This window comes from Xiphophorus maculatus, chromosome 5, assembly GCF_002775205.1.
Source record: "Xiphophorus maculatus strain JP 163 A chromosome 5, X_maculatus-5.0-male, whole genome shotgun sequence".
NCBI lineage: Eukaryota > Metazoa > Chordata > Actinopteri > Cyprinodontiformes > Poeciliidae > Xiphophorus > Xiphophorus maculatus.
The window spans coordinates 10668203-10688820 of record NC_036447.1 but is presented as its reverse complement, the minus strand read 5'-3'; the positions used below and the strand labels follow the sequence as shown (position 1 = coordinate 10688820).

The window sequence follows — 20618 nt, the reverse complement described above, 5'->3', positions numbered from 1 at the left end:
CAGTGTCTGCAGAGGGCTGCACATAAAAGCTCAAATGACATTCAAGTAAACACCATATTTAATAAGGAAGCATTGAAATATTTCTGCTAATTGGTGAGTTCTTAAGGCTAACAATAACATGGTCATTATAATCAAAAGGTTGTTCTGATTTTATTTCTGTTATTCACACCACATTTGTGACGCAAAGATAAGTCAGTGTTACAGAACTCTACATTCAAATGGGATTCTAGTGTTATTTTAAAACGAAGTCAACATTATGTCAGAATTGGCATTTTAAACTGTCTTCAGTGTCTTTATATAAGTGATTAGCACAATTGAAGCACCTAGCATTACTAAGAATATCAATGAATATGTCCATTCAACGTCATCTTATGAGATCCTTTTGTTAGTTGTGAGACTTTTAAAAGGTTACTAATATTCCCTTTTCCAGAATGTGAAAAGGATAAAGCAGAGCAGCTATGGTGCATCCTGTGATATGCTCAGCTTCCACTTCAGCTGTTTAGAGCCTTACTAAACAGCCATCATATCCGTAGAAAATCCAGTTTTCTCGGAGCTCTCAGACCTTTTGTGCTTCCTCTAACTCCATTTATAAACACCTCACTGATAGTAAAAATAGCTAATTTTGAGTTTTCTTCCTCTCAACACCTTCCACGCTGAGACATGTTTTTGCATTAAAAGGCAACACTCCAGTCTGTCTGTCTGTCTCCAGTCATGCGTTGTGCTGCACATTCAGCTGATTGAAACATTTTAATACTGACATATGGCAAAACTTTATATAAAAATGTAAAACATAAATCTCTCAGGAGCGTTTCAGCAGTTGCCTTCAAATATTTAACTTCAATGGGTGTTTGTAGATGTTCTATCTTTCTCGTCCTCCCACCTCTCCTCACTTCCCTCCCTCAAGCCTTCTGTAGCCTGGGCAGAACAGAGGACCGGATGATGGAAAGAAACATTCACCATAGCTCGCCTGTGCCTGAGTTCCTCATGAGACATGGGAATGCACCCACATACCAACAGATATCCTCAAATTCAGTGCACATGGAAACACGCCCACACAATCAAATGCAAAACCACAAACAAAGCTCTATGAGATTAAAGAAAAAGGAGAGAAACAAAGCAATTTTGCTGCATGGAGGGTTGTGTCTGGCTATGCTGTGCTTGGAGCATGAAGCTCCAAGCACAGCATAGCCAGCATACCACAGCATACCTGTGGACCCCAGGTAAAAGATAACTTGAATCCCAATTAGATGCATTTGTCAGATCGTTGTTTTAGTTTACAGTTCATTTGGAGTCACTCTCTAAATTTCAGCATCTTTAAAGAAAGCACACAGATCAGAGGTGAGACTGAGGTCATCTTATCCTTCCTTAACAAAGACAGTTAAAACAAAACATGCTCCACATCACAGCTGCTTGAACCCTCTGAGTAGCCCTGAAGAGCAGCGCTGGCACTAGTTCCTGGACAGACATTGAGAGAGCAACATGAATGCTTGAAGGGCCCCTTGATTGAGTTTGGAGACATGATGGATCCATGAAGGACAGTCATTTTCTGATTCATTTTTGGTTGTGTCCACTTGGAGATGAGTTTAGGAAAAGCTAAAATTTTAGTTCAAAATTTCCATAATTTCCATATTGTGAATTATATCTGAGTGATTTTTCTCCAACAGTTTACTTTGAAGATAATGAAGGCTGATTGCAGTCGCATTCCATAGACTGCATGCTGCTGCATCAATGCAGTATTTCAAATATTGAGGACTCTAGCTGAAAACAGGAAAATTGTGTGCTTTCCTGTTTAATATGAGGAGGACACATGGAAAAAAAAAGTTTCTGAAATGGAAAACATTTTAGATTCCGGAGCGAGCAGAGGATTTTTCAGAATGATGACTGTTCCAGCGGTGCTACTGCATGAATCTGGACTGTATGTGTGATTAAAATTAAATCCCAAAACAGATATAAAGAAATATCAGTGTTCATAAAACATGCATTACTATTATGTTGACTTTATCCTCCACCATGCCAAAATGTAAGAGGGCATTTAAGTGGTAAACCATTAAAGCCATATCAGTGCAGGTGTTCTCCATGCAGAGGTTAAAAGAGGGGAGGGCGGCAGTGTCTGAATGTGTGGAACTATTGAAGAGGAGACGGTTGAGTCTTGGATCGGCTGGAGGAGCTCTGCTGAACACGTCCAAGATAGTGTGTGGCATTCATTTGTCCTGTCCAGTTCTGCACTATATTGTGCTGGACAGTCAGGTTTAATTTGAGGCTCTGTGACGTAGGTCTGAGAACTGCCAGATCAACTTCTGACTCGGCAGTCTGACTGTCAAAATATTTATGTTTGAGCAGCAAGATATTAAAATAAGAAATCGACATCCATGTCTCAAATTCTGTGGCGTATGGCTTATAAATTACAATTGTTTTCAGCCACCAGATATATAAACACTTGCCTATTTGTGCCTCAGGCTTCACAGCTTGCACATGATTTTATGAATCATATGTGAAACTTGTTTTCTGATCACTACTGCACCCAGATCTAAGTCAGATTTTGATAAATAAAACCTATTGTGTATTTGCCAATTCCTAGAAGTCAAATTTGATGTTCTTTCTCTTTAACTTCTTTTACAACTACATAGTTCTATATCTGTTTACATTATTCATGGCGGTATCTTTGTTTTATCCTAACTCTCAGCTCCAGAGATACAATATTTACTCGGTCACAGCAGAGATTATCCTTTCTTTTCAATTAGAAAGTACTCTTTACAGTTTTTAGTATTAGGTTTTTACATGTCATGTTTTTATGACCGCAGTACATACATGTCTGCTCTTTTGGAGAAGGAATGGCTATGAACAGCCATCAAACAGCTGAAACAGCAAAGAGTTGTGTCCCTGCAGCTTTAATCCAGCTCAGTCTGCCCTCAGAAGCCCCCTCACGCTTTTCTCCCGACAAATGTGTCCTTCAAATACACAGCAAGCTCATCACGTAAATATCCAGGCTGCAAATGGAAGTCAAACTGATCAACAGCTGGCTTTACTGTGCTTGTTTTCTTAATATATTATGGTTTTAGGTTACTGTCAGGATTTTGCACAAACCACAGGTCTTCAGTCATAGAATGAGAGAGGCTTGGATTCTGATTGTATGTTCTTTTTTTAAACAGTAGCATGAGTATTCTGTTTAATTAGTACCAGTGTATCTGTCTCATCTGTGCCGAAATGCATGGATGCATTTTTTTTTTTTGTGGTTTCTATATTTACCATTCCTCTTCCTCTCTCATTTCACCCATGCACTCTGTTATGAATTGCTAATGAATGATTGTGATTGAATTTTTAGCCGTTATGGAGGTCATGTTGCATGTGTTTTTCATGCAGCTGAAATATTAGAAATGTCAGAAGAGCCATAAATTAAGTTATGCAGAGATCCATAGTACATGCATATGTTGTTCTACTTGTGTTATTCCCTCTGTTCATTGCCCCTCTTTTCTGACGCTCACCCATCTGTTTGTCCCCCTCATCCTTTTCTCATTCCCTTTTCTTGCTTCTGCATGAAGCTTTATTTCCTCTTTTCCCAAGCGAGCTCAGTTTGTTTCTCTCCCCTCCTACTCTGAACACTGACACTGCTGAAGGGATCTCTCACTCTCCCACTCTGCTTTCTTTTCTCCTCTCCTGCTTCCTCCTTATCCATCTTCCTCCGTCTCTATCTACTTCCCTCCCTCTCAACCTCTTTCCTCACTCTCTCTCTCCTCGCACAAATGGCTTACTTTACACATTAAGGAAGCATCCGTCATTTTGCTCTGTGAAGGAAAAAATATTTCTACTTTTCTTTCTCTTTTTTTCTGGCTGCCCTCTCTTTTCCCCAATCCTGACGCTGCTACCAATATGTTTTATTTCCAGCTGGTGATCATGGCAGGGACCGTTCTGTTGGCGTATTACTTTGAGTACACGGACACCTTCCCCGTGCACATCCAGGGCTTCTTCTGTTTCGACAAAGCCTACTCAAAGCCATACCCAGGACCAGAGGACTACAGCAAGGCGCCGCCGGTCCTGGTCTACTCCCTCGTCACCGCCATCCCCACTGTGACGGTGAGTTGGTCAGCAACTTATTTAAGGAAAGAAAAAAAGGAAGGCAACAGTTTCTCCAAAAGCGCTCATTTTTCACCTTCACGAAATTTTCACGTCTAATGCCAACAGATGAAATGATTACCTGCTTCAGTACAATTAGTCAAAAACAGGTTTCTGCTTATCTGCACGTGGTGAAAAGAGTGTCGGGTGTGTGTGTGTAGGTGTGCGTCCTCGTGGTGCTCAAAGCTGTTTGTGGCAATGTGTTCTCTGGCATAACCATGGCAACGGGTACTATATTTGTCCTCCGTAGAGCAACCAGAGACAGCTACATTGTGCATAGACTCTGTTCCTGTTTCAAATAGTGTCCTAAAGGAACCGAACAAATCATTAGTTTTAAAGGATTTCTGTGTTTGTTCACAAAATGGTCACTTGCACTATTTTGCAAGAGAGCATGTGTGATAAATGCACAGGAAGTGTGTTTAATAATTAAACACTGATGCAGAATTTTAAAAAGTAGGTCATGGTGAACGTTTCATTCATTTGATTTTACCTGATTTAATGCTCCTTTTTTACCATCACTAAGCATTTACAAGTTAGGGTAATTGGTGTTTCAAGCTAATAAGTGAAATTTCATCACTTTCTCTCTTCTAAAAGGAAATAATAAGCAGTGAAACATAGCTCTGCATTACGTTCAGAGCGCTGCCTACATGAGTTAATCTGACCTCCAGGCCTCAGCTGTCTAGATGTCAGACCTTTAGGTGGCATTAGGACATGTCTGTCACTGAGCCTCACATTAAAGCAAATAATCTAAGGTATATTTGCTTTTCAACAATTTTATAAACATAATAAATGAAGCACAAGGGGATTAGCAAAAAATAAATAAATAAAGTTACAATACAGGATTTTGTAAAAATTAAAAGTTTTATTGTGAAAATAAAATCTTTGCATTGTAAACATCTAGGGCAGTGACATCACAGAGGGGTCATAAGGACTCATGGTGGGTCATGAGAGTATATGAGGCTATTGATTGACTTTAGTAGACAATGTCTGAAGTGGATTTCAAACTGTTCATCCTGTCTGACAGTTTGTTTCCTGAGGATTATAAAATATGGCCTTTGACCGTGTAAAGGGTCCAAACTCTTATGAGTCAGACTATGACTCTGTCGATCCACAAGCTATGATAGATGCTAAGTCTGAAGCAAACATTGACAAGGATGCTCCTAATATTTAGAGCTTAAACTATATAAATCTATGTATTCATCCATCCATCAATTCATCCATCCATCTTTTCCTTGCATGGTCACAGGGAGGGCTAGTGTCTATCTCCCGCCGTCGCCCAATGACTGCGGGAGATATGTTGCTTTATCGCAAAGCAACATAAAGATACACAGATTCATGTTTAAAGGCTATTTAGAGAAACTAGTCAACCTGAGAGTCATGTTTTTGGACTGTGGGAGGAAGCTGGAGTAGAAGAGAACCCACGCATGCACAGGGAGAACATGCGAACTCCATGCAGAAAAACCCCAGGCTGGGATTTACTTATTTTACTGCTGCAACTTTTTCTGAGCTCTCTGCTCTTCCCTCCAGTTTTAGCTCAAATCATAGCTGTGAAGCAGCTGCAGTCATGATGGGGTGCAGTCATGATGGGGTTAACTAGTTGGACTGGACCCGCCTTAAGTCTACCTGCTTGGTAATCAGTCATTGTAGTGTTGGTGGATGATGCACTGGGTTTGCAATTTCCTCTCAGATAAATAGTTGGTACCTGGTCATTTCCATCCTCCCATATACATTTCATGAGTCTCTTTCACCCAATGCAGATGAAAAGGAGATACATGTTAAGAACATGTGTCAACAAAAACACTTTGACCTGATTTGTCTTGCTTACCAATGCTCTAGAACCTAATGCCTTGTACGCTGCCTCTGAGGGACGTAGAAGGGATGCAAAAGTTGGTTTGCTGCAAAAGTTAATGTTAACTAGTCAAATAATGATTTACAAAGAAGCAGCAAAACACATAAATAAAAGCTGGTTTAATTTAGTCATTTGCCAATAAAGCAAATTCTGTCCATTAAGTTAAATCTACACATAAGTGACATGCACAAACATTGCATGACTCCACTCCAGGTCATTTGCTCCTGCGGCTGTTCCAAAGTGATGCAAAAGGTTTATTGATCATGCCAAGAGTCAGTTTCACTGTCAAGGGTGGTGGATTGCTCAACTGAATAGCATAATGACAGAGGGACAACCTCCAGAGTGTTCAACTTCACTTCAAATCAACAGCTTTAGTTGAATCTTAGACTTGACTGGATGTTCCAACAGAACACCCAATCCAAAATCTCTTGGATTTATATGTGCATGTCTGTAAAGATCTGACCTCAACTGTTTTGGAAATGCATGGACTACATCTACAAACCTGGCTCCATTTTAGACTCAAAATTGTACATCCAGTTATTGTTTTTAAAATATACCCTGTCCTTGATTAGTGAATGTAAACTGACAGGGAGTTTAGATGATATATTTCGCAATTCAAACTATGTGAGGTGTGTATAAAACTGTACGGTTCTATAGTACAGGGTCATGTTTGAAACCAAGTGAATCAGTATAAGGGTAAGGTTTCCAGGAGTCATGCTCCCCTTGAATTTATTTCATTTAAGTAAGTGTTGTGATAGTCTCTCATAAAAAAAGTTAGTTTTATTTTAAAAGTAACCCATTAAATAATGAAACACAGGAGTTGTATACAAATATAGAAAGCTTCAGGACCCGATCTCACATACAGCTGGGAAGGCCTGGTTTATGATATGACCTAATTAGAAATCATTAAATAGCTCACATCTGTGACTTTGCCCTTGTTATCATAAGTTACAGCCTCACAGCTTATCTTCTCCATAACTGATGAATAAACAGTGTCACACTGGTCAAAGTTTGTAAAAGTTGCAAAGAGACATTTGATATTTGTTAAGAGACAAGCTAATAAAACAGGCATACAGAAAACCATTTGTAAAATATTTGCACATTCAGAAGTTTAGAAGAGTTTATTCAGTGAGTAAATTAAATTAATTTACACCAGGCTATGGTCAGTTACCAATATGTCATCCTACCAAGGTTTTAAAAGGTTACCAAGAGCGCACTAAAACTTAGCGACAGGATGTGCTAACGATACCGAAGTGTGCCCAGCTTTATGCAGTTCATACTAGAGCAGGGCCTCCTCTTTTTCTTCAACTAGCCAAAGGAAAAGTACCACATTCTTTTCTTACCAACACAAAAGAAAAATGTGGCTGTTTGTAAATGTTCCTGGTTGTAAAAACACAGCCAGTCATGGTGTGGGAATTTAAGTTCCACCCATCACTGTTTTGAAGATAATGTTGTTTTAAAACTTCCGATTGCAAGATCTTTGCAACATATCTGTAAAGCTGACTGCAGGCTAGCTACCATGATTGATAACCTAGTGATTTAACTTCTGTTATCTAATATCAGCTTGTTATCCTCCCAGTGCGCCAAAAGGTATTTTTATATGTGCAATAAACATATTGTCTTGAAAATGCCAAATTTATAGTGTTTATTCAATTTGTTTTCTTAAGTCTTAGTATCTAATTGATAATAATAATAATAAACAAATGTTATGGAAGTTTTTTAACACTAAACGTTGGTATGTTATAACACTTGTTTTTTTTGGTTCAAATAAAAATACATTAAATTATACATTAAAATTTTAAGGGGAACTTACAGTGATACCCTGAAACCATGGTAATTTTACACAAGTCTGTTGTGCAGTAGGAATCTCATTCCTAATTTGTTCTTTCATAAAGCATCAAGCACGTTTTGATGTGTAATAATCAATATTTTAAAAAATTGGTTAAACGTTCATGTTTGAAAGGAAAGTTTAATTTTATGGCATCTTTAAGTAAAATATTTCCCCATATTAGCATCTAGGGCTGTAGTGTCATTGAAAATGTCATCATTTTTTCCCCTTTCCATCGTCTACCACTCTCCTTGAGTCATTCTCATCTTGGTGACTATGATCAATATCAAGTTTTAAAATAAAAGAGTGACACCCACATTTGTAAAAAAAAACCCCAGCAATTTAAGACATGACACCAGAAGTACTGAAGCCTGATAAATATTGGATTGAAGTCATTTATGATTCCAAATTTGTGATATGTTAAACTGTGAAGCTCCATCACTATCTTATTCTTTCTCTTCTTTTTGACTCCTTGCCTTGTCTTATTCTAATCCTGGATCCTGTTGTCTGCCAGGGACATGTACTGATGTTACATGATTGAGTTTGATTCATGTTAAGTGAAACTATAAGCCAGAACTCAAACTTGAAATTCTGTCACTTTTGTGTCAGAGCAGAATTAGATCAGACTTAATCCAATTAAGTGTGCATCTGTTCACCTTGAGTTAAATGTGTAATTAGGTAAAAGGAAAAAAAAGTGGCTACAGGCACATAAGGGGAAGCTTTTAATCCGATGGAGTCAGAGATGTAAGTGATATCAGTGTGCTTTTTAAAACAAAGCAGAAAAACAACTCAGAAGGTTAATACTTTAACATGTTGCTTTGCCAGACTCGCTGAAATTAGTTTTTCCTATCCGTTATGGGGTTTTGGTGGAAAATATAGCTGGAATCTAGTTAGTATAATACAGAAAGTTATACATGACACACTTCCTTAATTATCTTTCTTGCAATGATAACTGCTGTCTTCCCTAAGACTTAAATGGGCAGAGAGAACATCGACAGCAGAGGCAATATACATGAAAGATGAATAGTGCAGAGAAGATTGACAGCAACTGCTTTTATGTTGCATTCAGTTAGTACTCACAAGTTGAATTTTGACAGCTACCAGTCGGAAACACATCAAAACAGTTTCCTGAAACTTAAATTCTGATTTGTAGTTTGGAAATCTCCAGGCAGATCCACAATCAGAATCTGGTATGAATGCAGCAGGTAAACACTTACTTAAATCTAATTTGTTTTACCTTTGTTTATTCAGCACTTGATGTTTTATGGTGCTTTATGAATGACGTAGGGTTGGTTTGGTTCCCTCTGATCCAGTGCACACATGGTGCAGTTGCCTGTGCATTGTTTTTGTGATTTTACACATAAAATGGGGCAAAAATACATAACTACCCAAAATGTTGAGTCATTTAATCTTGAAAAAGAACTGAATTCAGTTAACATCTACAGCAGGAACTTTCTTGTTCATTCATCACATTTTGTCTGAAACAAAGGTTAAAATACATATGTAGGTCATGATGTAATTCACAAGTTAACATAATGATTATATCATCTTCTAGAAATTGTAACCTGCTTTACATCTGAAAGTCTTGATGCTATTTTATCTGATTGGAAGTTTGATTCCTAAGAGAATGTATTGCAGCACAGAAACAAAACTTTACAAACCTGACCTGTTAGTTATTGACCACATTTAGACTGATGAGCGCTGCTCTGTAAGATGCATCTGCAGCGAGCGGTGAGACAGAAAATAAATGCTTTCCTTTCATGGGGGTTTCCTCGGCTAGTAATGAAGGAAAAACTGAAGCTCTTTTGTTGCTGCCACTCTGGCACCTCTGGGTCATGTCACTTACTAAGGAACATTTCTTAGCAAACAGGATTATTCAACAGGACCCCCGGAGTTTGTCAAAGAAAAACCTGCCGGTTGGGTACAGAGTCACTCGCCATGGTAACTTACCATGGTTACCAAGACAACTGACTCAGATTTTAAGTTGGGTCTCTGAAAAGGGAGAACCTGGGATTTCTCCTCAGCAAACAGAACATTTTATAAAGCCGCTTTCCTTCATGCAGATTTAATCTTGATTCAGGTTTAGAGGTTTCAAGAATTGCTATCATTGTGTTCATTCCCATTAATAAAATATTTATTACACTTTTATTTCTCCATCTTATGCCTTTGGCATAAACTGCAATATATAAACTCTCTTAATGAGATTTAAAACCACTATGTTTATGCCATGAGCTGAACGGGAGAAACACTTTTATTTTCCTACAATTATTCTGACTTTACTGAACCTTCCTTACTCTCTGAATAGCACACCTCTTGGTGCGCATGCATGTGTGAATTATTATCCGAGTGCTAGATAGTGGGGAACAGAGAGGCTGAGTGGAACAGATGCACTCGTGTGGCACTTGGCGAAAATGCCGTAGGTTTCAGTGTATCAGTGAAGGTAACCATGTGGGTGGATGATGCCTTACATTCTCTCCTTCTCCGCTGCAGAAAACCGTTGCTGTGTGCACAGATGAGAGCTGGAATGTGAGCATCACAGCTCCAATATAAACAAGTCAAAGAACCTGCAGGCAATCCGTATTGCTCTCTGCAACAAAATCATTTTCTCGTGCAGGCGAACGCGCGGCATCCAGCCTGCAGCCTGTAGCACAGTTTGCGAACAATGCATGCATCCAGATGCATTGAAGGTGACATTTCTGTTCTCGCTCCAATTATCGTCCTCCGGGCTGGCTGAAAACACAGCCCTGCTTTGAACTGCTTACTGATTATTTGCTTACGTCTATTTGAGAGCATGCATTTTGCAAAGCTGACCTTCCGCTGATTGCACGCCCTGACCCACCTGTCAGGTGGCACAGTTTAGCCGCAGCCAATCAGAGGATCAAATGGTAATTGCAGGCTTTAGATGCGTGTGGCATAGTGTGAGCCTTAACAGCTCATGGAGACTCCCACTGAGCCAAACAAACATACACACTTGTAAATACAAGCAAAATGAAGGCAGAAAATGGGTTAAAGCTTTCAATGTTGTTTTCTTTTTAATGTGGCTCAGAAATAAAATGCTAAATATTGCCCTTGAGATCTTGTTTCTTGTGCTGTTGAATATAAGCTCTGATACAGAGGGAGAGGTACAGCGAGGGTGCTTTTTGAAATGGGACAAAGAATATGTTTAAATTTGCTGTAAACATAACATAGAGATATAGAAAAAGAGCAAGAAGCCATAAACAAGATGTGGAAAAAAAAAAGAAAACAAACCCCAGAAGAAGAGAAGCCAAAGGATTTGGAACTGAAAAACTAGGAAATGAAATGTGCCCGACGTCTTCGAGAGGATGCTCACTTCTCCAAGTTTGTTTGCCGTTATCTGGTAAACGCTGGAACGAACCCTCATGCATAATGCATCTCCATGTGACAGAAAGATGGGGATTGAGCAAAATCACGAAGGAGAGGCCACATTATCCAGGCAGCCTGAGTTTATCAATAGAGATCCAGCTGCACAAAAGACTTCATTGTACTGTTGTCATTTCTTCAAGAGATGGGAAGAAATGAACAGGAAGAGTCAGGAGTTGAAGAAAAGTATGAGCTAAAATTAGAAATGAACTGATCAGAAATTTGTTGACAATTTTGCTTGACGATTTTGTAAAGCTCTTAGTTACTGGTACCATTTTTAATATGCAAAATAATTTTTATGCTCTCTATCTCATCTTCAACATAACCTGTTAAAAATAAAATGTTTATTGTGAAAGAAAAAAAAAAAACTAAAGAAAAACATTTTTTAGACAAAACCCTTTTTAGAAATAAATCCAAATTGAAAATATGTTGCCAAATCTTCTTTACTCATTTATAAGGCACATTAAGGCAAATAAAATACAGAAAGTGTATGATATGACAAAACATTATTTTTCTCCTACTAGATCAACCGTCCAAGATATTTGCCAAAAAGCTATGATTTACAGTGATGAACTACTTCATTCTAACTATACACTAACTTTTTTTTGTTGTGATTGATCATTATTATCTGTATTATTAACAGAGGTGAAGTTACACAGAAGGAAAGATCAGTCATTGAAACATCTCTAAACCTAGCCAGAAATTTCAAAATAAAACCAAGGTAATTAAGGTGATAACATCTTATGTATGTTATAGTCAGTGGATATTTGATCTTGTCACACTAAATCTTACACAATGCGTAGTTGGTATCAGCATGTAGTGAAGTGGAAAGACTCCAAAATGATAGATTTTTGAGTGTAGCAACTGTATACTTAGCTACCTTTATGTGGTAACAATCATATCGGTAATACATCCATCCCTCAGACTTCTTTAACAAACTGTAACCCTTTCAAAAACCTTTCTTGCAAGAAGATGAAGGATTATTAAGGTGATTAGAAACAAGAGAATCAAAATGAATTAAACCTGTTGCTGGACTCTATTAGGAACAGCTTCTCGGCTCTGTTCAGTCCTTTCTTGTCTCCCTCGCGCTTTCTCTACAATATCTTTCTGTTTATTGATGCAGAGAAATATGAATCAGCGATTTCTTGATGCAGGTCTCACAGTAATCAGACATAGATGTGACCTGAGACTTCACTTTTGTATTTTTCTGGGGTTTTTTCAGCTTCTCTTCTCAGATCACCTGCCTCCGTCCCACCCAATAAATAGGGATGTATCTGATTGTTTAACAAAACAATCTTAATACATCTATGTTCACAAATGCTTTAGGATGCCTGACCTCTTTTCACAGTTCTTATACCTTTTCATTTAGTTTCTGTTGTTGTTTCCTTTCACATTGCAGGAGCTGTTTTCTTTAGCGGTCCTTATTTGTAAAAGTTTTTTTTTTTGTTTGTTTTTTTTTACACCCACTTCATTTGCTTTAGCACAATAGGAACCCATGACTACCAGTGGGAATTAAATTATCCCAGTTTTAAGGAAATGTTCAAATAAAACATAAGACAGAAAAGTAAATAAGCTTTTTGGCTTGGAAGAAATACAAAATTACTTTTAAATTGTGCAGGCCAAAAACACAACTGAAACGGAATTACAAATAAAACAACATCACAGTAATGAGCGTGGATTGCAGCGCAAGAGCAATTAATGGTGGAATTTATTGAAGTCAACCCTGTGGCAAGGGGCAATTTGTGAGTGTGACCATTATTATTGTCCGTCCCTTTAAAGTAGGGCTTCAAAGAGGAGCTGCTGCACTGAAATGTTTCTTTAGACATTCAGACTTTTTTGTTTTCATATCTGTTGATCATTTTTAATCCTTAGGTAAAGTGGTTCCACACGATCACCTGCTTTTCTCTGGACTCAAACAGATTGTAAACAGCACTGTGAGCCTGTGCTGTGTTCAAAGGTTGTTTATGTGCCTAAACGAAGAATGTGTATGGTGTAATACATGTTATTTTTCGTATTTTATTTATGTCTTTTGTTCAAGTGATTAAAAAAAAAGTATCCTAAATTTACAGACTGGGCAAAAGTAACACATCAGTTACTGATGCAAAAGTAACTGATGTGTTACTTTTGCCCAGTTTTCTATTCATGCTTGCGTGGGTTTTCACAAGATGCTTCTTCCCACGTTAAAAAAAAAACAAAACATGCATGTTAATTGGTCATACTAAATTTACCTCGTGAAGGTGGGCATTCATGCATACTTGATTTATTATGCGTTTGTTCCGTGATGAACCAGCACTCTGTCTACCGTACAATCCTCCCCTCAATAGCTGACAGATGCAAATGAGTTCAACAACCCTCGACTCTGAACAAAGCAAAGCATGCTTGGAAAGTTAATATGTGACCTAATCAGCAGGTCAGTGCATTTATGTTTTAAAAGGAGCACTCTTTCTTGAGACGCTGTCTGGTGTTTACTACAGGTTTTACTCTCCTATTTATTTCACAAATCCCTCAGAAATAAATATCTTGAAGTTAGTAACAGACAAGTTAGTAGCATTTCTCTGCACATACACAATTTGCCTCCATTTAATGTAATCAGTATGCATGGCTTTATGGGAAATATTCTAAATGTAAATTTGTAGCATTCATTTCAGATGAAACTTTTACCATCTGCATATAAATAGAAGAAACAGGAAATAAAACAGTTCCTTTTTACTCTGACAGTATGCCTCAAAGTTTATAAGGCTTATTTAAAAGAAGCATCTCAAATATTTGTACAGTCTAATGTATTTTTTAACATTCGCTGAAGTGTTAGAATGAATCACTAAAGGGATGAATCATTCCACCATTATTCAGTCTCTAGTCCTGCATGAAAAACATTTCTAATACTTACTGATTTCTAGAAATATCAACAGAGAAGAATCCCCTGATGGTTAATCTACCAAGACCGAGAGTTTTCTGTGAGGAAATGTTTTTATTTTCTCTCCTTCACTTTTTGTGACTGCTGAGTTATTTTAATTCTGAAGCGAGAGCCATCACTCCTATCTGTTTGCAGTTGTAATTATAAGGCATGTATAGATTTATGGATATAAAGGTGCAGTTTTTGTCTGAAATCTAGAGGCATTGGCTTTTAGAAGTTGCTTAAATCTAATCTGTTCATCTGAAAGGTAAAAGTAAATTTTTTGTATGAAAACCTGAAAACATTTTTCTTCTGCACTTATTTTATCTCAGTAGTAATGCCATAACTAGTTACAATCCTGACCAATGTGCAGTTTTATGCTGACTCTTCTGATTTGCCCCTAATTCTTTTGTCTTTTTGGATTATTGGCTATACTATCACGTTAGCAGTGAGGCTAGTTTTTGCTTGCTGTGAATGCTAAGTTACATTTTGTTCCCCATTCATGAGCATTTATGAAAACCCAGGTTGAAAAGGTTAACTTATCTTTTTCTGTTGTTAATAAAGAAAATAAATTCTGCAGACTGCTAAATGAACACAAGGCTTATCTGGAGATGTGTTGAAAGGCAGTTAGTCTCATTGCAGTGGACCTACAACACAAGATCTTATTGTTCAAGAGACTAAAAGCAGACAATGCGTCATTCCCTTGTGTTATTATAATTTGCATAGTATCTGATTTAATTGGATTAAGCTGCAGTTCCATTTAACAAATTTTTTTGGGGGGCGGGTTGTGTCTTTTTATGATCTATTATATTTTTTGAGCTGTACTGCAGTTTTGGTCAGCTGTTTTTAAATTTACTTCATAATAAGCTTGATTTGACTTCACTGTAGTCTCCTGTTGAACTCGAGCACTGATTTGAGGAGTGAAGCAAATTTGATCAAGTTTCTGTTTTTTGCTCATAATCTTTAATGTTCCGTGAGCCACAAAAACAGCAAGCCTTGGTGTTCATCTGCTGCTATTTGCCTTGTGAATGAGACACTGAGAGGGAGCCGACAGCAGGCAGAAAGGACGGGTGAAAATTAAAGCTAATACCACCTGTTAGTGGATCAGGGCCAGAGTCTTTGTCAAAGGTTATTGCAGTGGGCAGTAATGACCTCCTTATAGCTTCCAGCACAGAGCTGATCCAACAGATGGCTGCAAAGACAATTGCACTCTGCACTGCTGTATGCAGAGCCATCTGAGGGTTTCTGCAGATGATAGGACTCCATGTTGTACTGGAAGTGTGAGGCGTTCAGGGTTAGAGCACAGGCCCATGTGACTCTCACATCCTGCTGACCACCTGCTCAGACATTTAGTCATTCAGCTGCTGGACAAACTACATTCTTTCTGTCATCGACAGTTGTGGAGGCATCCTTGAAGTGTAGTTTTTACTGAAAAAGTAAACAAAATACAAGTTATACTGTATCAGATTGAACCCTAACTTGTAATTTTAATAGGTAGAAAAGAATAATAAAACATCTGATGTAAGTAATAATACCACTTCAAGTTTTTCACATTTTATCTTGTTTAAACTGTAGACTACAATTGAGATTTTATTTACTGTGACAGTCAAGTGCACAGTAAATACAAAACCAAATATCTTGTGCCACTGAGATTCAAAAATAGAGAGTGAATTGAACAACCGGACTCGTACTGGACCGTCCTCAAAGTTACTATCAAATCATAGAGAGCAAGACGGAAGTAGCTAAGAGGATCATGGGAAATGTTTCCAGGGAAGAATATGTTAACCAGACAACTGGAAGTTGTGCCCTCTGAATCCAGTCTTTATGGAAGAGTGACAAGAAAGAAAGACATTGTTGAATAAAAGCTTTAATGTTATGTGTAACATTTGCTATAATACATGAAATATGCACAGCAAACATTTTTAAGCATGTTCTCTGGTTGAAGGAGACCTAAATTAAGCTTTATGAGTCTTCATGCAGGTCAGTAGGGAGATGGATGCAGTGAACCCCGGTATACTCAAATAAAAGGGTTGAATAAAACATTATAACAGAGCACAAATTGAAAGATATCTTCTTTGAAACAATACAAGTGAGTAAAGACACACTGATAATCATCTGATTAAAAAGTTTGATGAACTGAACAAGTAGAAATCAAAGTTAGCAGCACAGAAGGCTTTACAAATGAAAGCAACTTGTCAACGGTTTTTGCACAAAATAAATAATTATTATTTTATTGAGCCCAGAGGCTTAGTTAAGTTGTGAATAAAGTCACTTGTAGGATCGCAATCTCCCTTTATTAAACGTCTGGAATAATATGGAAATGTCAGCTCTGACGGGAGCCAGTAACACCATTTCCCTCTCAGTCATAAACACTTCAGGATGTGGAAATAGGTTTTTCTCTCTTGGAGTCTCAGTACATGTACAGACTTGTGATTTTTTGTCTGCTCAATTATGGGTGGCTGTAGGTGAGCTAAGCTAGAACAAGGTTCCGGTGTCCCGAATCGGCTCTCAACATGCTCCCTGACAGCACAATTGTTATGGTAATCTTAACAAATTATGTTGTTCAGAAAATCCAGGCTTTCCCTGTTCTCATTTGCTGCCTTTCTTTGCTCTAAATTTACCCTCTTTTGTTAGTGTAATCAGAGTTGTCATCTTTGACAGGAAGCACAAAAGATATTTCACACAGAAAAACCGCTGCTCACAAAAGTGCAATTACAAGCCGTAGTTCACGTATGCGTCTTCTTTTTATGACATTTGAAAATGATTGCAATTATTCGGTTTATCTGATCAAAGCTGGTGGCAAAGAGCACAAAAACAAACGCAACCACAAGCTCTTTCACATGCACATGTTAAAATATACCCTATTGCAAATGAGCCAAAAGTTTGTATTTAGTTAAACCTCACAATAATCCTTCATGAATAATGGAGACGGACATAAAAAACTTAGCAAAGAATAAGAAAAGACGTCACTCTGAAACTCCTCTGTCGCTTTGCAAACAATGGATGGATTGTGAGGGCATCAGAAGTCTTTGTTATTATCTTTTGAGGAAGAACCCAAAAAAGATTTTGGTGCTGATGCAAGCCCAATTGGATGTAAAACTTTGCTTAACAGCTCAGCATGTTACATTTAGCTTGCATAAATGTCCCTCACTTGTCTGACTCAGAGTTTTAAAAAAGAGCAGCAAAAAATGCCCCAAAATGCTTCGGATTCGGTTTTTCTAGGAGTTGTTGCATAGTGTTCTCCCTACCAGGAACTTTTGCACATATTTACTATCATTTTGTGTCTCTTTGTTTGGTGTCTTCCTTTAGCTACTTTATATTTAATCATTTTAAATGAGCTTATGCTGATATCATGAAGCTCTACTCTCTATCTGATTAATTCAGTTGCAAGTTGGATAATTTTTACTTTACACTATTTCTTTTTCTATTTGTTTATTTGTTTTTTATGTCATGTTAAAAACAACCAGGTTTTTTTTTCACTTACTAGTCTTGGGTCAAGTATGAACCAAGCCAATCCTGGATACTGCAGAGAGTGAGGAGCTGTCGGTGTCTGTACCTGAATTACTATTGGAAAAGAACATTGACTTGCAGCAACATTTTACTACGTGGTAAATATCAATCTTTGTGATATAAGATTTAAGTTTGTGAAAACCACACCTTTCAGATTTTGCTATAGACCAAAATAAAACAAATACAATTGTGAAGTGAAAGGAAAAAAGATGCATAGATGTCTTTTTTTTTTTTTTTCACAAATCAAAATCTGGAAAATTTGATGTTCAAGCCAATGCTTTGAACAAGCCACACCGCTACAGGTCTTTTGCAGTATATCGTTAACAACTTTTCACATCTTGAAACAAAACATTAAAATTCTTGACTGGTGGACTTTGACTGGGCCATTTGAACACATTGATCATAATTTCAGGAAAACATAATCCTAGAAAAACATAAGATTGTAATTACATTGTTGAATAACTATAAAGATTAATTAAAGTTTTCTTCCTTTTGTTTCTTCACAATGACTTCATCACTGTCCCTCAATGTTATAATCTTAATCAGAAAGATATTGTTCAATTCAGCATACATGACAGTAAAAACTCTGCAAGAGGTCAAATGTATTATTGATTTATCGAGTTTTAATGCAAGGGCTTACCAAGTAGTGCAACAAAGTAATGTTGTGGTAATGATTGTGGTCCAGCATACTGTGCAGTTGTATATTTCAGGCCTGGTAGAAGGTGAACCTTTACACCAGACTGAAGCATTTTGCAGTTTCTAACAGACTTTTTTTATTTGGTTTAAGTTTAAATGTTTCGAGCACTTTTACAAGGTTGCGAACATGATCAGATTTTCTTTTTTACTTTGTTTATCTGGTTCTGTGTTTGTTCAAATCAATGACTATTTGAAAGTCAGAGACGGGGAGAGCAGCAGACAGACGATAATTCAGCAATAGTAATGCTTATGAGATGGAGCATTGGGAAGAGGGGCAGGGATAATAAGAGATAATCTCAGCTTTACCCCGTAGCTGCCAATCAGACGGCGTGGAGGAATTAAAGATGAAGACAGCAGGGCACAGAGCCCCATGTTGCTACGCCGGTCCAGCGATCTGTTCCCATCCTGATAGCCTGTAAGACGCGTTCTAACCCATAGATGAGAACCCTAATCTGGCTGTACTCCTGGTGCATTGTGCAAGATTAGCTGGAAGGTCTCCTCCCACACCGATCAAGGATGCCTTCCTTTGTACTAATGAGGAAAGGAACTTAACTTATATGGAGAAACATCGGATACAGGGCAGAGGACAGATAACGCCCATGGGACAAAGAAAGGGAGAGGCTGAAGCACAGAGAGGAAACGACAAATAAAACCGGAAGAGATTGGGGTCATACTTCACACCACAGAGAAAACATTTCTGAGTGTAACAGGATTTCAACTGTGTGAAGGGACGGTGGATAGAACCACAGAGGCAAGTGAGGACACTTTGTATTTGTATAAAAAGTGAAAAACAGATGAAAAATAGGAAATGCTTTTGGTAGCCCAGTTTCTCCTCCACAAAGATCAGGGAAAACTGCCCTACCAAGCTCTGAATAAAGGCAGGGTGAAACAGAGAGGAGGAGATGGATGGAGAGAGTGGGTGATGCTGAAGGAGCTACATTGTCATGGTTACCATCAGTAGCATATGAGATGTGTGTGTGTATGTGTATGGCCTTGTCTTTTTTACATTGAAAGGACTATTTTCCAACAAATAGCATGTTGTCCTTATGGGACCCAAAGTCGCGTCCCATAGGAAGAGCTGCTGTTTCTGGGTTAGGGGTCAGTTTTAGGATTGAGGTGAGTTTTTTAGGTTAGGTTTAGGGATCAGTGTAAAGGTCAGGGTTAGGTTATAGAAATGAACAAAAAATGTATGAAAGTCGATGCAAAGGTCTCCTGAAGACAAAAAAGGTACACTATGGCTGTGTGTGTGCGGTAAAAGTCGAGCACTGGGCCTCCAATGTCAACATGTGCCATGTGATTTGTGCAGAGGCTTCGTATAGATTCAGTATAATCCTCTGTAATCTTCTGTTTCTCTCCAGTTATTATTCATGATGCGTATCAATCCTGACGTCATTATCAGTGAGTGGATTATTGAAACACATTGCATCAAAATGTATGAATATTGTAGAAATAGCTCCAGCAAACGTCTCCAACATCTGCAGCAATGAAAACTGCAGCTACACTCGTGTTTATTTTCTCACTCCCACATAGGCTTCCATGTTTTATCCCTCTTTTTTTATGTTCTGACGTCAAATCCGCTTTTAATGCTGCATCACTTGATAATGATTGCTGGAATTACTCACAGTGCCCGCTGTGTGTACGGTATGTTATGCTCTTCTAAGACACAGTGGGAGATCTCTGTGTTCCTATCACTGTCTGTTTCTCACTTTATACACCTTTGCATGCTTGGAGATTTGTCACTTGTACAAAGTAATTCTTCACTGAACATCCAGAATACAGGTGTTAAAAATCAATGCCTCTAGAGCAGGGGTGCCCAAAGTCGGTCGTCAAGGGCCGGCATCCTGCATGTTTTAGTTCTCTCGCTGGTTTAACACACCTGGATCAAATGATGGCTCGTTAGAAGGCCTAAGTAGAACATTGAGTTACTGAAAAGCTTGTTGGTGCCACCAGGGAGAGAACTAAAACATGCAGGATGCTGTCCCTTGAGGACCGACTTTGGGCACCCCTGCTCTAGAGGTAATTATCACTTACTTGTGGACTTCTCTATTCTCTTGCCAGACTTTTTTTTTTGGGGGGGGGGAGTATCTAACTTAGTTTGATGAGTTCCCATTTTATTCTTTTCATTTGAGTTTGTTCTTCAGCTTTGTAAGCAGAAAATATCCGCAGTGTCTCCTCTCTGAAAGGCAGAGGCACATGCAAGATTGAACTGCCATCCTGTCACAAAAGTAGAAAATAAAAGGGAGCCAATTAGAAAAATTGCACCTCTGGTGCTACCTGTTTCCCTGAATGTCCTCTCAGCTTATTTATATATATATATATATATATATATATATATATATATATACTTGTCA

The 20618-nt window shown here is 38.1% G+C and overlaps 1 protein-coding gene across 4 annotated transcripts in view; it reads left to right on the top strand.

Moving 5' to 3' along the window:
• The window catches only part of LOC102233866 (phospholipid phosphatase-related protein type 5-like), a 59750-nt gene that overhangs the window by 21726 nt on the left and 17406 nt on the right, over window positions 1-20618 (top strand). For 3 of the 4 annotated variants that reach the window (XM_023334415.1, XM_005809066.3, XM_014472518.2), the window contains one exon: window positions 3883-4071. In XM_023334415.1, the coding sequence (XP_023190183.1) occupies window positions 3883-4071 (189 nt within the window). Of the gene's footprint in view, window positions 1-3612; window positions 4072-20618 lie in introns of those variants that run through there. The other variant, XM_023334416.1, reaches the window with a different exon arrangement.